This window comes from Geotrypetes seraphini, chromosome 7 (genome assembly GCF_902459505.1).
Source record: "Geotrypetes seraphini chromosome 7, aGeoSer1.1, whole genome shotgun sequence".
Taxonomy (NCBI): domain Eukaryota; kingdom Metazoa; phylum Chordata; class Amphibia; order Gymnophiona; family Dermophiidae; genus Geotrypetes; species Geotrypetes seraphini.
Window position 1 is genome coordinate 22,764,535 of NC_047090.1, and position 17,269 is coordinate 22,781,803.

Here is a 17,269-nt window from a genome sequence, read left to right on the forward strand (position 1 = left end):
ACAAGAGAGATGATTAGAAAGGTAAGAACCTAATCTTTCGTTATACAGCTGGGTGTGTATGTGTGGAAAAAGTACAGTAATCCTCCGATATAACTCAAAACTTTAACAAAGCACGTTTCTGGTTGGAATTTTAAGCATAAAATCCACATTGGTGTCTTAACGCCTTGTGCTGTTTTTACTAAATCTAAAATCACTACTGCATCTTAGCTTCTAGCTTGTAGTTAAGGTGGCAATAGTGCATAATATTCTGTAGAAATTTTACCTTTGTGCTGAACTGTTTTGTATATTTTAGGTTATTAGGAAGAAACTAGTTCGCAAAACTCTCGACATGATAAAAAAGATTGCTGAAGACAAATACAATGACAAATTCTGGAAAGAGTTTGGTACAAATGTTAAACTTGGTGTGATTGAAGATCATTCCAATCGTACTCGTCTGGCTAAGCTCCTTAGATTCCATTCTTCTCATCATAAAACAGAATTTACCAGCCTAGAACAGTATGTTGAGCGAATGAAAGAGAAGCAGGACAAGATCTACTTTATGGCTGGATCCAGTAGGAAAGAGGTAAGAATTGTAACAACTAGAGGTGCTAATCTAATCTTAGATTTATATGCTGAGTCATCCCAAAAAAATAGGGCTCGACTTGGTTTACAACAATTTATCTAAAAGGGATAACATTTACAGTTCTTAAAATTGTTGAAAAAATATTGAAAAATGGTGAATCAGCAGTAGAAATTTACTAGAGTTTTGTATAATACAGGTTTCTCAGGTCTAGCAGCCATCATTATCACATATGGATATCATCATCATGGAACCCAGCACAGACAGATCGCTTTAAATCTTTTAGGACCACCTGAGCTGTGCACTTGCTGGTGCTTTCCCACCCAACAATGGCTCGTGGGACCTGTGGTTCTTAGTTTTCTGTGGACCTGTTCTCTCAAAGCATGTCAAACATTTTGCAATTTTTGTGCCATCCCTTTTTTCAATTTTTTCTTTCATATTCCAGTCTTCCCACGCTAGGAGCATCAACTTTTTCAGATTGGCATCTACTTGACCTCTCGGGGCCATTGAGCCCTTTGACTTCATGTCAGCATTTTTTTCAATCAATCTCCAAGGCACCTAGCAACCATTTAGGTACCAATCCCCACAACTGGTGTGTAGTGTCTAGGTCTAGAACATCAGGATTTTTCATGCACACTCTTGTATACAGAAGAGGTCAAAAAGCCAGAAAGTCAGTTTGAGAAACTTAGCTACAACTTCAGGGACATTGAATAAGGCTGGAGACTCTGACCCTGACACTCAAACCATGTTCAACTTCAGCATCAGTGCCAGCACCAACTGCGTTAATTACTCCTACTTCATCTTCGGTACTACTGGCATTGGGGGAGTCTTGTAAGTGAGCTGAGAAACACAAACTTGTCTCCCTCAAAGCATTTATCTGGGGCATCTTCTCCAATGCATCCAAGCATTGATGCACCAATGCCTGATAACCCTGTTTGCAATTGGTGTCTTCTCAGAGGCATGCCTCTATATTGAGACATCTTACACCCAGCTCAACAAGTACCTAAAGTACACTTTTTTTTTTTTTTCCAACATAGATACCAGTGCCATCACTACAAGGAACAGCTTTGAGCACTGTTTACTGCAGTCACACCCAGTACAGATTCTGGCATACTTTCCCAGCCTCAGCCCAGTCAAAGCATCAGCCACAGTTTATCAAGGCATAGATCTTGGATCTCTTGATGTAGAGTATCTAAATCAGAGATGCATGATCTATGCATCATCCTCTAGGGTGCATAGCGCACCAATGTCTCCGACTCTTCTATTCCAGTATCAGAAGAGCTGATAACGAAGATTTTGACTCAGATTTGTCACACTGATCTTCTGATGATAAACTGTGGCAGTTTAGCCTGTACGCAGTTTAGCGGCGGATTATCTCGGTCTTTAGTGAGGTTTCTAGCAGTCTCGGACACTGACGTGCAAATGAGCTCTTCAACATTGAAATGTGCCCTCCGGTGGATTCTTAAATACAGAGCCATTTTCAAAAAGCAGTGTCTGCTTTTGGCAACAAAAAGCAACTGGTTCCGGTGTAGGATGCACTGGGGAAGGGGCCCAAGGCTCTGGTTGGCCCAGGTTAAGGCTCCTCCTAAGGGGTGTCCGGGCCAATCGGAGCCTTAGGACCCTTCCCAATGCATGCAGAGATGGCCCAGGTTGCTTAAAGCCCCTCCTATAGATGCACCGGGGAGGGGAATTCCCAGTTTAGATGATGCAGCAGCTGGGAGGAGGATGTCCATGTCCCTCTGGCTCATCTATGTTGAAGTAAGGAAGGAGGGGGGCAGTCGGGTCAGTGGCAGGGTTGTTGCATCAGGTATTTTAGTGCAGCAGGAAAGAGTGGGCATCTTTCCTGCAAAAAAGGGGGGGGGCAGTCATGGCCAGGATTTTAGGGCAGCAGGAGAGTGGGCATCTCCTGCAGTTTTGGGGTTGTTTTTACAGCATTTTTCTATAGATGTGCCCATCGCCATCAGCAATAGGCACACAAAATTTAGAGAATCTTTACTGCTGTCCACCGACCTCATTTGTGTATATTTTATTTTTAAGAATGTCAAGTTTTTAGATTCTGTATCAAAAACAGCTGCATTAGCAGACATCGCTTTTTAATGCAGGTTTTTGAGAATCCTGGCCTTGGAGTTTTTTGCTGATGAGCCCTTTGGGATACCGCCAATCCTTCTCCACTTCTTCCTTGATGCAAGTCCCTACCTGAAAGTCGGTAATTTACCAACTTTATTAAACAGGTGGGGCAAGCACTCCTTAGTAATATGGAACTTGAAGAGGAGGAGCATTTGACAGAGCTCATGGAGGCCTTTGATGTAATTTTTAGGCCACTGTTTGTAGTCCACACTCCACTCCATAAATTCCATGAAGAAAACTCTAAACTGGAAAATCCTGCTATTGGTGCACAAAACTGGACTTTTATACAGAATCCTGTCTTGTCCTGGATCTGATAGGCCACAACTACAGCACCAATCTCTGGTAGTTGTCTGCCCTAAAACAAGCAAACATCTCTTGTATATAAGACAGTACTCTACCAAGCAGAGAGGGCAGAACCTTAAACAAGTTTGGCAGATGGGTATTGCAAGCAATGATGCTAGCTAACAGAATATTCAATTACAACTCTTCTGGGAGGTCAGACTAGAAATTTGACTAAATTAACTTTTTCATGACACTTTGAATCCTTACAGTGCCAATTTTTTAGCAATATCTTCCATAAGACCAGCTCAAATCTTTCCAATATCTGACCGCCAATTTGTTGGAAACCAGAAAATATGAGGGCAAAAAGGCTGTTAATTATACAATAACAGGAACAGAGCAATACATATACTTGTATATTGCCTTTTGGATAGTTTCACATACAGTACAGAACTTGGCCTTTAGTCATGCAGCAACCACAAGGTCAGAAATATGGATGCTTCATTGCAAGATGCACCATCAAAGAACGCGCAGTAGTGCGCTTTCATTGGGCAGAATGAAACCTGTGGAAATTCACGTTGGATTTTTGAGTCGGTATGGACTTAGCACTATGAATCAATAAAAGGTTTGAGTGGGTAAAGATTTAAAGCAGGAAGAACAGGTGTAACCAGCAAAGGTCATTCTGGTTGCCCATCAACATCCCGCTCACACACAAGAGCACATTGACAGGGCAGATGCCTTGATTAAAGAAGACCAATATGACTGTCTTAGTTGGCCTCAACTTTGGATATCAACTATGGATCTGCATTTGCCATGATGACTAGGGATACAAGAAAGGCTGTGCACGATGGTTTCTTAAACAGCATACTGATCTTCACAAGCATGTGAAGATGCAACCCAGTTTCTGAGAATATGAAGATCTGAGTATTCTGGAGAGAATCCAATGGCAATAAGACATGGAGTAGACTGCAACCTGGAGAGCAAAAGACAAAGCATGGAGTGGAGACTCTTCTCCTATGAAGAAATTCAAACTTCAGCCCTCCTCCAAGAAATTCATGTTGACCTTATTTTGGGACATGAAGAACCTATTCTGGCACATTTCCAAGTGCACAGACAAAACGGTGAACAGTGAAAATTACTGTACATTGCTGCGGAATGAACTTAGCCTGTAATTTGCAGCAAAAGATAACTTTTGTCCAAAATAGCCTTGCTGCACCATGATAATGCATGTCCTCATACAGCAGCAGTGACGGTGCAACAGCTTAGGTTTGACCATCTTCTACATCCTTATTACATTCTGGATCTGACACATGATTATCACATCTTCAATCCACTGAAGGAGACACTGAGGTTGTAGATGCACCTCTGAAGTAAAGGAAGAGGTGCTCCACCTGGCTTCATGAACAACCAAAACTTCTGTGCAGAAATGCAGAAGCTAGTTGAACAATACAACAAATGTCATGTTGCATGGACTATGGAAGTGATTTATATTCAATCGCAATGTGCAGGCAGACCAATTCTCCAATATCCCATGTATAGGGGATCTTTTGGGGGATTGCATTGAGGCTACAAAAAAGATCAAGAAGCAGTGATTGCATAATAACCTTGTCTGAAGTACACACTTCAAGCGCAATCATCCTAATAGTATTCCAGTATCTCTGGCTGCTCTTACTACTCTTCCAGCATTGATAATCTTAAACAACAAAAGCCTCAGTCGCGACCACAATCCAAGTAATGGTCCCTTTTGATTCTCTAGAGCAATGGTTCCCAACTCTGTCCTGGAGGACCACCAGCCAGTCAGGTTTTCAGGATAGCCCTAATGAATATGCATGGGACAGATCTGCATGCCTGCCACCTCCATGATATGAAAATCTCTCATTAGGGCTCTCCCAAAAACCTGACTGGCTGGTGGTCCTCCAGGACAGGGTTGGGAACCACTGCTCTAGAGACCATTACTATGTCTCTCTCCCACTTTCCTCCCCCCATAATTTTCCCATTGGGGGCACTCTTAAAACAGACCAATGGGATGGGGTTCTTCAGATGGTGTCCCAGGTTATGCCCTATGCTTATTATGAAAGCCAGACACAATTTCACAATCTCTTTTCAGCTTCCTACAGAAGATCTTCCAAAAAGCTCTTTGGCCCTTCAATTCAATGCAATAAAATTATTTCCTCTGCAGCAGAGGGGACACAGAAATGACATCTTTAAATCATACTGGCTTTCAAAGTCAAGTGCATTATCAAAATGGAGAAGGTCCTAAAATTACTATGAACAGAAGAAAATAAAATTGAGACAAAACAGTGATAGTTTAGCTGGAAAATAGGGCCGTGGCAGGATGGGGGTGGGGGGGAGGGACCTGGGACCACAAACTATACCTCCTATAGTCTTCACCACTTAGCCTAAACACCCTTTAACTCAATGAGACTGAGAAACACTGAACAAGAGCAAAGTAGTAAAGACCTGGACCTTGAGACCCAACATCTCTGCAGGAAAGAATACTGGGTGACCATGCTGGTAGATGGGTCATTAGCCTACCTACAAGTGTCTGGATTAATCTGCTTTGATTGAAGGAAAGAAAAAATTATCAGGTGAGATCTAATTTTTCCTTTCCTGATTTGTTTCCCTGAGAACTTTAAGCTTGGTTCCATTTATTTGCTTTGAGGTACTAATTAGCTCCAGTATGTACCTCTTATTCTGATATCCTTGGAAACTCCTTTGTTTTTCTATTTACATTTTGCTGGTCAGGCAATATAACGTACTTTACACTGGTCTAGTGAGGTTTATGAAAAGGAAAACAGATAAAATTACATTTCATAGCAGTGTCGTGTTAACGTTTAGAGTCAAGACCAGCTTTAAGATCCTAGTACTTGGTTGCAATCAACATTTAATGATGTGGTGATCCTAATGTGAGCAATTAATGTAGCACAGTAGGAAGTTGCATTTTTGACTAGATCACATGTGATCTATTTAGAGTTAAACTGTTTTCTACTCATGTTATAATTACTGCTTGCATCTTGAGACCAGTTACAATAAATATGCACTAGTTTTGCATTGTAAGTTAAACCTGTCCACATATATTTAATGTGTTATATGAGAGTTAATCAAGTGTGTATAAGTTCATATGATTTGATCTAATACACTTGTAATATGCGAAAATGAATAAAGTATTTAAAACAAAACCTGTCGCACATACCTGTTCTGTTCTTTACAGGTGGAATCTTCTCCATTTGTTGAACGTCTTTTGAAAAAGGGCTATGAAGTGATATTCTTGATTGAACCTGTAGATGAGTACTGCATTCAGGCTTTGCCAGAGTTTGATGGAAAAAGATTCCAGAATGTAGCCAAAGAAGGAGTAAAGTTTGATGAAAGTGAGAAAACCAAGGAGCATCGGGAAGCTTTAGAAAAAGAATATGAGCCACTACTGAACTGGATGAAGGAAAAGGCACTAAAGGAACAGGTACTCATCTTGAGCTAGAAAAGTTTGATCTATTCAGATATACAAACTTGAAGCTTCAATGAAGCATAACATTATAAACGTTCACTGATGTATTAAGAAAATCTACTGGTTCATTGTAAGGTATGTTCACTTAGTGGGAGAGGATAGATGGATGCATCTGTACCAAGTTCAAAGATTGGTAAATGACAATCTGTTTTGATAAGATATACTTATAAAATGTGAGCTATATAAGGGAAGAGGATTTGGTTTAGCATATGCCTATTTTTAGTAGTAGCTCAAGGGAGGCTACATTCAGGTACAGTTGGTATTTGTAAGCCCTCCAGGGCCAGGAAATCACAAAGTTTGTACTTGAGGCACTGGAAGGGTTAAATGGCTTGTTAAAGGTCTCTAGGAATGGTGGTAGAATTGAACCTTGACGTCCCTGGATTTGGTCTGCTGCTCTGTTAAAACATAGACCTGTATTTTCTGCCCACATTTACTATCCAGCCTATCCAACAGTGGCATTTTGCCACTGTTCCACTTCATGATTTAAACACTGACATACTTAATCTCTATATCCCACCCATCAACAGGAAAAGCTCTCCCTGTCAAACTGGAAGCAGACACTGAGCCTAGAGCAGTGGTCCTTGATGTTTTGTTTTGATGAGCCTCCTAAAATTGCCTCTACACAATCTACTCAGAGGTGCTCTTTAAAAAACTGGGAGAACCCTCTGTCACTATAGCTCCTAGAAAGATTGACTCTTTCTTTAATAGAATACAGTCTTGCCCTGGAGTTGATAAACTGCAGCTACCACACCAATCATTGCTTGTTAAATCAACTTTTAAAATCTTCAAGCTCCAGGATTTATGCCACTGTATCGCCAGATTGTGAGGGTCATACTATGGATAAATTTGGTTATTGTCTTTACCAGAACTCTGGCTAACAAGAGTTAATTACAAATACAACCTAAGTGACTTTTTACCTTAAACAACTTGTAAAGAACTTGGGCTGATCTTCAGCAGGAAATCCCATCTGACCGCCTACTAGATTTTCAGCAGACTACTCATCTATTTAAACATGATCATTTATGACAAGAACAGCATTTGAGATGTCGTCCAGAGCATCAGCAATGTCCGTTGCTATGAGATGTTTTGGCTGTGAATCTCCAATATGGATATCAATCTTCAGGATTAGTTGGCCAACATCCCTTTTCTCGATGAACTCCTTTGGTGATAAGGTGAAGAATGCTACTCAGACTTATTCGGCATGAGCAAGATTGGAATACTTTTAACAGGATCTAAAGCTAAAGCTCAACCATCTACGCCTCCTCAAAGGTAGACTTTTTATTCCTATAAAACAGTATCCAACAACTTCTTCTTCTAAGCCTCCAACACAGAAGAAGCAGAAACGGACCTAAAAAAAAAACCCAGTCTTCAGTTCCTCAAACCAGCCTAGCCTTTTTTGTGCTTTTAGAGAGCATAGCCAAAATTCCTCCTCAGCCTCTTCCCCAACCTATTGGAGGTAAACTTCTGTTTCCTCCAGACATCCTCCAAGAGTCATTTCACAATCTCAACAGACATCTCTTCAGGAAATTGAAGCACTGATTCAACTAAATGTCATAGAAGTAGTTCCCTCCTTCTCAGGAAATCAGTGGCTCTACTCCTGGTATTTCTCAATTCCAAAGAAGACAGGCTCTATTCTGTCTCCATTACTGTTTAATATTTTTCTCTCACCTTTACTAAGTCTATGTCAATCTATAGGCTTTACTACTTATGCAGACGATATTCAGCTGACTCATCCCCTCAATCCAGAAAATGTAGATGAAATACACCAGATCAACCAAAAATTAGATAAAATTAAAAATTGGCTTACCCTAAACAGATTAGCTTTAAATATAAAAAAAACCAAAAGCTCTACTTTTTCCATGGAAACGGGGATTAAATCTGGGTGCTCCATTTACCATTAATAACACATCTAGACGTATCATCATTAAAGATACTTGGGATCCCATATTATCTGACAAATTAACAACTTTACTAATGTGTTCATAAGATAAATGCAGCTTTTATCGCCTACGTTTGATTCGTTCTATGTCCAAGTTTCTGGAACCTAAATCATTAAATATTTTAATACTCATTTCTAAGCTCGATTATTGCAATTCATTATTATTAAATATCACTCAAAAGGAAAAGAAAAGTTTACAGATAATTCAAAATACCGCTGTTAATCATCCACAACGGAAAAAAATTTGATCACGTAACTCCCTTTCTGATTGATTCACATTGGCTTCCTATTAACCACCGTATAACCTATAAAATCCTGCTTCTAATATTTAACACTGTCCACCAATGAACCACAATTCATAAACTGAATGCTTATTCCATATACTTCACGCTCTCTCCGTTCCACAGCTCAAAGGCTGCTGGCGGTTCCTTCTTTAAAAGTTATTGGTACTAGACGTCACGACATATATTCGGTGATGGCCCCTCAGACCTGGAATACCCTGCCACAATATAGAAGAGAAGAAAAGGATCTTAATCGATTTAAAAAACCTGAAAACCTTTCTTTTCAGAGACACTTAATACTTAAATGACATACAGCGTGCAAAAAAACAAAACTTTTAATAACATTGTTTACCTTTCCTCATGTTCCTTCCATTTATGGCTCTTTCTTTTCTTTTTTTTAAAAAACCATTAACTAACTTTCTCCCTTTTTGCCTTATGTATTCAAGTTTGCCTGTTTGTCCGTCTAACCCATTTTAAGAAGTTTGAACTGTATATTTATTTTATACTTTATTGTAACTCGCTTAGTAAATTATTGATAAGCTATTTTTATCAAATCTAAAACTTGAAATTTGAACTTGAGGGCTTTGTCCAATTATCACCCTCCGTGCCTTAAGCAAATATTTAGTCTTTTTTATATGCCAACTCTAGGGACTCTATATACCCCCTTCTAGAATGAAATGATTGTTCTCTAGACTAGTGCTGCCCGATTTTCAAATTGTTTAGTTTCTGTGTGTTTGTTTTTTTAAATCTGCCTCCCGATTCGATGATTGACCCTCCCCCTACCTGAATAGCCTGCTTCAACTGCAACCATTCTGTTCACCACTTTCGCCGCTGCCACACATTGCGTGGACGGCTTCATCGACTTGATCTGAACTCCCAAGTCTCTTTCCTGGGAGGTCTCGCCAAGTACCACCCCGGACATCCTGTATTCGTGCATGAGATTGTTACCTACATGCATCACTTTACTTAGCCACATTGAACCTCATCTGCCATGTTGATACCCATTCCTTGAGCCTGATTGTCACATTGCAGATCTTCGCAATCCCCCTGCATCTTCACTACTCTGAAGAACTTCGTATCGTCCGCAAATTTAATCACCTCGCTCGTCCTACCAATGTCCAGATAACTCTGTAGCGATCCCGATGCATGCTCAGATCATCCCCCTTTCTTCCCTTGAGGAAACCACAATTTGTAACTATCATCCCCTAATGTTCTTTCCTTATGTTTCATAGTTCGTCTGTATTGTCAATTTGTCGTAGCACCTCGAAAATTGTTAAAGTAAAATAACTTGTTTTATTCTATACTATAATGCTTTTATTATGTAATTCGCTTAGTCTTAATAGGCGAACCATCAAATTTTAATAAACTTGAAACTTGATGGTTAGAGCAGTGACTTAAAAAACAAACAAACTTAATATTAACCCATCGAGCCTGTGGTTTTAACCTGCTTTAAACCCACAGGCTCGCACTTCAGGGGAAGGCCGGGGCAGAAGCAGGGCAGCAGGAGAATCTTGGCAGAGCAGGAAATGCAGTCGGAAACCACGTGAGCGACTGGTCCCCAGCAGTCGCTTGTTTGATCAACCAAGCCCAGTCAGTGTTGCAGTTGTGTGTGGGTTTTTTGTTTTGTTTTGTTTTTAGTGAATCGCTGTATGCCTACATTGGAATGCCATTTCCCCCCCCCCCCCCTCATTTGCATGTGCGGATCAGAGGATGATCAGGACAGAGGTTAGGGAAATCGGGTTGCTAAGTGGTTGGAACTTGATCAGTGGGCTTAGTGAATCTAGCCCTAAGTCCCACAGGATTTCTCAACTATTCATCTATTTGATCCTAACAGATTGGGCCAGCCTGTAACCAAGAGAACTATTTCCACATGGTTAGCAGCCTGTATTTCCTTCTGTGCTCAGGCTGGGCTGCAGTTCAAGGGATGTATTGCAGCATACAAGGTCCAAGCTATGGCAGCATCAGTAGCTTTCTTGTGGTCCACTCCCATTGATGAAACTTGCAAAGCAGTTATTTGGTCCTCAGTGCATACATTCACATCACACTACTGTCTAGAATCCTGTTCTAGACGAGATGATGGTTTTGGCCAAGCAGTATTAACAGAATTAATTTTCTTAATGGCAAACTCTCCCTCATCCCTTTTCAGTAAGCTAGGGAGTCCCACATGTGAGAATGTCCAAGGATAAAGCACAGTTTTATCCTTATCCGGGGACAGCAGGCAGTCTCATTCCTCCCACCTCCCCTGGCTGGCTGCTTAGTTTGCTTACAGAACTGAGGTACTGTGAGGCAGCATCAAGCGGTAAGGCACTTGTGCAGTGCAGGCAGTCGCAAAGTTTCTAAAACTTGGTGGCAATCTACTTTTACCACTGTCCTTAAAGGGCTCTGTGGCTGATATTACCCAAATGTATCTGCCTGCTGTCCCTGGATAACACCTGTTACAGTAAGTAATTGTGCTAAATGTATAACACAATATACAATGGGGTGCTGAAAATGTCTCGGCCCAATCAACCAACTTCCTAAATTCTGAGCATTATTTTGCCACTGTACCTAAAGTGTTATCTTATTTCATTAAGTGCCAATTTGCAGAAATGGAATTCTCTGTTTTGACATTTTCAGATCATTGATTTGAACCATATCAGTCACTCTACTTGGTTGGGCTGCGACCTTTTCAGCACCCCCTTGTATATTTGCTATATATTGACATAACAGCTGACATCAATTATAAATTTTAAGAAGCAGCATGCAGGTTTAGCATATTTTTTCTAATGCAACACCTTATTCCTGAACCTTTGGATAGTCAATTCATTCCTGCAATAATTCTTTTAGAGCCTCATAAGCATTTTTTGCTCTGCCTCCTATCTCTGAGCTGTTCTCCAATTTTCAGCTCGTGTTTGTTTTTCCATTAAATTCAGTGTTAGCTCTGAATGTGAGGCTTTTTCAGTGCTGCAGAGGATCCCAAGCTTGGGGCATATCTGGCTGCAGGACAGCTCAGATTCTAAGGTCAGGTCTGTTCCTGAAAGTTCAGATTGCAAGGCTCTTGTGTTATGGGCCTAGGGTTAATAGGAGCACTTCGATCTGGTCCTACAGGCTAGAGTGCCCTGTCAACTTCTAGAGCAGGGGTATCCAACCTGCGGCCCGAGGGCCAAATGTGGCCCCATGAAGTATTTTGTGCGGCCCTGGTCGAGGGCAATAGTGTTTTCCTCTGCTGCCCCCCGGGTGTTTACCATTTTTTGGCAGCTCCCTCAAGTCTTGCTGCAGTGTGTGCGCGTTTGTGCGGCCCCAGAAAATTTTTTTCAGCCAATGCAGTCCAGGGAAGCCAAAAGATTGGACATCCCTGCTCCAGAGCAAGTGTATCTGCTGGATCTTAGTCAAAACAGTTTTGGTGGCAATTACTTCAGCTCAAGTGTTGGAATTGAAGGCCTTGTAGCTTGCTGACACTGGTCAGTTTTTCTCTTGTAAACTGCATAGAACAAGGTTTATGCAATTTATATAAATATTTGTCATGCAGAGAACCTTTCTGAATTTCAGATTCAGATGTGGTATTGCACAGTACCATCTTTTACTGAAAGTCTCCAGTTTTGATTTCAAAGTGCAATTGCCTGCCTTCATGACATGAGGATCCAGGAAGAGAGTGGTTAAAGCATTGAAATGGTTGAATGTGCACAGTATTACTGTGCTTTCTAGAAGTGGAAAGTGACCACTTATATCCATAAAGGTGCATTCCACTAGAGTCCTCATGGGTGGTATCTTCAGTAGCATGCTGGGAAGAAATCTGTAGTGGCTATGTGGTCTGCTCACTCTCCATACATTCACACAAAGGTTTACAGAGTGGTTGGCATTTGGATCATCTGTACTGTCAGCAGGCTCATCTGTCCCACCCTAAACTGAAATGCTTTGATACATCCTGAAAGTTCAGGAATGTGTGTCGCTCGCCCTGTCAGATGTTAATTTGTCTGCTTACTGCCTTGAACGTGCTGGGGGTTGTTTCATTTTTGTGGGTTCTTGTTGGGTTTGGTTTTTTTTTTGGTTTTTTTTTGGGGGGGGGTCTATCCAGCATCCTCAAGGATAGAGGATGCGACTGCTGTTTTTGAAAGATCTAAGGTAGAGAATGACACTGGGACAAACTTTTCCCCATCCCCACAGCAACTCAACTTCCTGTTCCTGCAAGTTTTGTAACTATCCTTCCCCCACTCCTCTAAGCTCTGCCTTAACCACACAGTCCTTAAACACTTATTATTATTTTAAAGTGCTGAGGCTTGTGCAGATGAGGACAAAGCTTGCAGAGACAGGAAAAAGTCCCCATGTCATTCTCTAATCTAGGGGGTATCTGACAAATCTCCCACACTTAGTGCAGGTTACAATCCAGTTGACTTGTTGTTTTTCACCTTGTTAAAACTGAACCACTTGCAAATATATCTTAACAATATGAGCAGAACAGACATGTTTCACAAGGAGAGTCCCTGTACCCCTCCTATTCTGTTTCCTCTCAAGGCCGACATCTGCTTTGGTGCAACATAGAAACATGATAGCAGATAAAGACCAAATGGCCCATCTAGTCTGTCCATCCACAGTAACCATTATCTTTCTCTTTCCGAGAGATCCCACATGCCTATCCCAGGCCCTCTTGAATTTAGACAGTGTCTCCACCACCTCTTCTGGGAGATTGTTTAATGCATCTACCACCCTTTCTGTAAAAAAAAAAAAATAATTTCCTTAGATTACTCCGGAGCTTATCACCTCTTAATTTCATTCATGCCCTCATTGCAGTTTCCTTTCAAATGAAAGACTCGACTCATGCGCATTTACATTTATGTAGGTTGGGACAGTGGAGGATTGGGGGGGAATGATGTCTTGGACTGTCTTCTAAGTTTTTGGGTTAGCTCCTAAATTGAAGAGAATTGAAGAGTTATCTGTCTGACTGAGGGTATAACCTGTGTTTTGGATTTTTTTGTTTGGACACTAGAAAAAGTATTGGGCAGACCACATTTTTTCCATCCTTAACTTCTACCTTTTGGCAACAGCTTAATCATTAAGCAGATCAAACAGGTTGATTGTGTCATGAAATTAGATCTGTTTTGTAACTTTCAGCTAATACAAAGCCAGTTAACAGTTAAATGACTTACCTGAAGAGTAAATTTTCCTTTTCCATGCAGTAAAATGTAGCAGTTTAAGTTTCAAACATTTTCAATTTAGCTAACAATTTGACATTTGTGTATTCTTTCAGATTGAGAAAGCAGTATTATCTCAGCGGCTTACAGAGTCTCCTTGTGCTCTTGTTGCCAGTCAGTATGGCTGGTCTGGAAACATGGAAAGAATCATGAAAGCTCAAGCATACCAAACTGGGAAGGATATATCTACAAAGTGAGTAAACTACAGTATAAAAAAGACTTAAACAAGGCAAACTTAATTTCCTTCTAACTAGACCAGACAGGTGGGTCAAGTGTTTCTGCCAGCAGAAAAATTGGAGCGCGTGCTCAAGTTTGTCATGGGAACTGGCAGGTTGGCTGAGACCTTAGGCTCAGCCTCTGACCATCTTATTAATACTGCCAGATGACTTGGGATGGTTAGAGGATGACTTTTCCTTCAGAGTCCCATAGTGCGGCACCAGTACCTAATAAAGGCACTGATAGCCTCAAATTGAAAAGAAAGCGCTCTAATTCCTCTTGATGGGGTCCTTGGTCATCTGTGCCCTTTACAACTGACTTTAAGTTTGCCAGTGCAAGTTCCAATGTCAGCAGCACTGGTGCATCTTCTGAGTCAGCTAGAGAGTGACCTACACAAGGCTTCCTGTGCTCCAGCATCTGCTTTTCAACGAAGGCCTGGGTCTCCCCCAGACACCGACAGCTGGTCAGATGGGGTCACTGAAGATCTGGATGCTTATCCTTTTTCTCAGTGAAGCCTTGGTCAGACGATGTGACACTGGGTGAAGTGCATCAGGGTTTGAATTTTTCGGATCAGGGCGGATAAGGCCAGTACTGGGCAGACTTGCACGATCTGTGTCTGTATATGGCCGTTTGGTGGAGGATGGGCTGGGGAGGGCTTCAATGGCTGGGAGGGTGTAGATGGGCTAGAATAAGTCTTAACAGATTTCAGCAGTTGGGAACCCAAGCACAGTACAGGGTAAAGCTTTGGATTCTTTAGCACTCTCCAGACCAGTAGAGGTTAACTTTACGAATGGGTATATATCTAATCATGACCAGCAGGTGGAGACTGAAAACAAAACTTTGGGACAGTATATCCTAGCCCCTCCTCTCTATTTCCCTCAGTCTTCTTTCAGTCTCCAGCAGGTGTTGAGTGATCTGTACCCATCTCCCTTGGTAGGGCTGTTGGAATTTGTTTAGGGGGTTTATTGTCCCTGTTTTTAGCCGGACGGAGCTTGGGCGGACTCTGTTTGGGGGTTCGTCCGACCTCGGGGGTGTCAAACCCGGCGGGTCACGAGCGGGGTCCCTCCCCCCACTTCCTCCACCTCCCCACATTTTTTTAGAGGAGCCTCAGCAGTAAGCCTTGCCCCCTAAGTCAAGCAAGGCATATTGCTTCGAGAGCCTGTGGAGTCTGTTCTGTAAAAAAAAAAAAAAAAAAAAAATCCTGAGGTAGTGCTGGTCTGAAGGGTTGTTTCCCTTTAAGAAAACTGTATTTTACTGTATTTTTTCATGTAACCGGCACTTTTTTTATAGCTAGGTCGCGTATGGAGCAATTGTGCCCTTCTCCGGGGGAGTAGGACACAATTTAGTCCAGCCGCGAGGCACTCGCGGCCGGCCTGAACTCGGCGGTTTGGGTCGGTGAGGTGGTGGAGCTCCGTCGGCAGCGGCTGCAGGCGCCCAGAGCTCCCCGCCGATGGTGCCTCGCGAGTCGGCTTGGAGCAGTGGGGAAGCCCGGTCTTCCACAACCGCCCACGGAGGGATTCCCCGAAGGATTCCCTCTCAGCTGATTTTTTGACAGCTGATGCCGGCTTGCCTGCTTTAGCGGCTGAGACTATTCAGGTCTCTCAGCCGCTTCAGGCTATGGAGGGAGCTTTTTTGGCGGGAAAACCGCCATCTTCTCTGTCTGGCCCCTCCATTTTGTCTTCCACCTCAGGTGACCTTCCCCCTGTTTTGACTATGCAGGGGCAAGGTTCTGCTGGGTCCCCTGCTGTGGCAGGGAGTCCCTTGGGACCCTCGGGGGGTTTTTCTCCTGAATTTTTCTTTTCTTTATGCAGAGCCTATTTTCAGGCGGCTGGGGGTCCCGGTTGCGCCCAAGGGGTTTCGGGGGGTGGGTTTTCCTCCGCGCTCCCTGCGGTTTTGCCTCTTTCGTCTGGCGTGACGTCCCCTCCGCCGCCTCCCTTGTCCAAGCGTCCGCGGGTGTCGTGGGACGAGAATTTGTGGTCGGAGGAACGGGTCGGTCTGGAGGAGGACCTGGACCCTTCTGAGGAGTTCCAGGACTCTCTGGAGGGGACGGAAGCTGGCGGCGGGTTGTCGGATTTCCCGTTCTCCAGTGACGAGGCGTCCGTGGTGCGCCTTTTTCAGAAAGATGAGCTGCCTGACCTTATTCAGCAGGTTTCTTCGGTTTTGCGTTTTGAGGACGCGCCGCCGGAGACTCCGCGTGTGGGGGACCCCCTGTTACGGGGGATCCGTTCCGTTTCCCGCTCTTTTCCTATGCATCAGGATATTCGGGATATTATTCTGGAGCAGTGGAAAACGCCGGAGACGCCGTTTCGGCTGGCGTGCAGCATGGCTCGCCTGTATCCCATTCCGGATGGGGATCGGGCTACGTTAGCTTCGCCAGTCGTGGATGCGGTGGTCTCGGCACTTTCCAAGCGGCATACCGTGCCTGTTGAGGGCGGTTCTGCCTTGCGGGACTCTGAGGAGCGCAAATTGGAGAGCATCCTTAAGCAAAATTTTCAGGTCTCTGCCTTTGGGGTCCAGGCGGCTATTTGTGGGGGACTGGTCGCTCGCGCCGTGTTTCGGTGGGCGGAGCGGGTCTTGGATCGAGAGTCTGACGACTGGTCTCTGCTGGATCAGGAGGTAGCGAAGATTGAGATGGCGGCCTCATTCCTCTCAGATGCTCTATATGACTTGGTGCGGATCTCGGCTAAGTCTATGGCTTTTGGCGTGGCCGCAAGGCGTGTGTTGTGGCTGCGCGCTTGGGCGGCGGATGCTGCGTCCAAAGCTAAGCTTACTAAATTTCCCTTTCGGGGGTCGTTTTTGTTTGGAGAGGACTTGGATAAGTTGATTCAGACTTTGTCGGACTCGAAAGTTCCCCGTCTGCCGGAGGACCGTGCCCGCCCGGCGTCTCGGGGGGGTGCGGCCCGGGGGCGTTTGCGGGATTTTCGCAAGTATCGCCCTGGGCGTGGGGCTGCTTCTTTCCAGTCTCCGGGATTTTCCCGGGGTCGGTTCTTCCAGCGCATGCAGCCCTTTCGGGGGGCCCGTCGGGGGGCAGGGAATCCCTCCGCCGGTTCCCCCGCTTCCCGTCCTGCACAATGACGCCTTGCCGGCGCCCCCTTTGGTTCCGGTGGGGGCCTAGCTGCGCGAATTTTTCCCCAAATAGGCCGAGATCACGTCCGATCAGTGGGTCCTGGAGGTGGTGCGGGACGGTTATGCCCTGGA

The 17,269-nt window shown here is 43.6% G+C and overlaps 1 protein-coding gene across 1 annotated transcript in view; it reads left to right on the forward strand.

Moving 5' to 3' along the window:
* HSP90B1 (heat shock protein 90 beta family member 1) overlaps positions 1 to 17,269 on the forward strand; it is a 123,071-nt gene that overhangs the window by 75,939 nt on the left and 29,863 nt on the right. Inside the window, exons 12-14 of the mRNA XM_033951745.1 lie at positions 293 to 562; positions 6,177 to 6,422; positions 13,912 to 14,048. Coding sequence (XP_033807636.1) covers positions 293 to 562; positions 6,177 to 6,422; positions 13,912 to 14,048 — 653 coding nt within the window. The remainder of the gene's footprint in view (positions 1 to 292; positions 563 to 6,176; positions 6,423 to 13,911; positions 14,049 to 17,269) is intronic.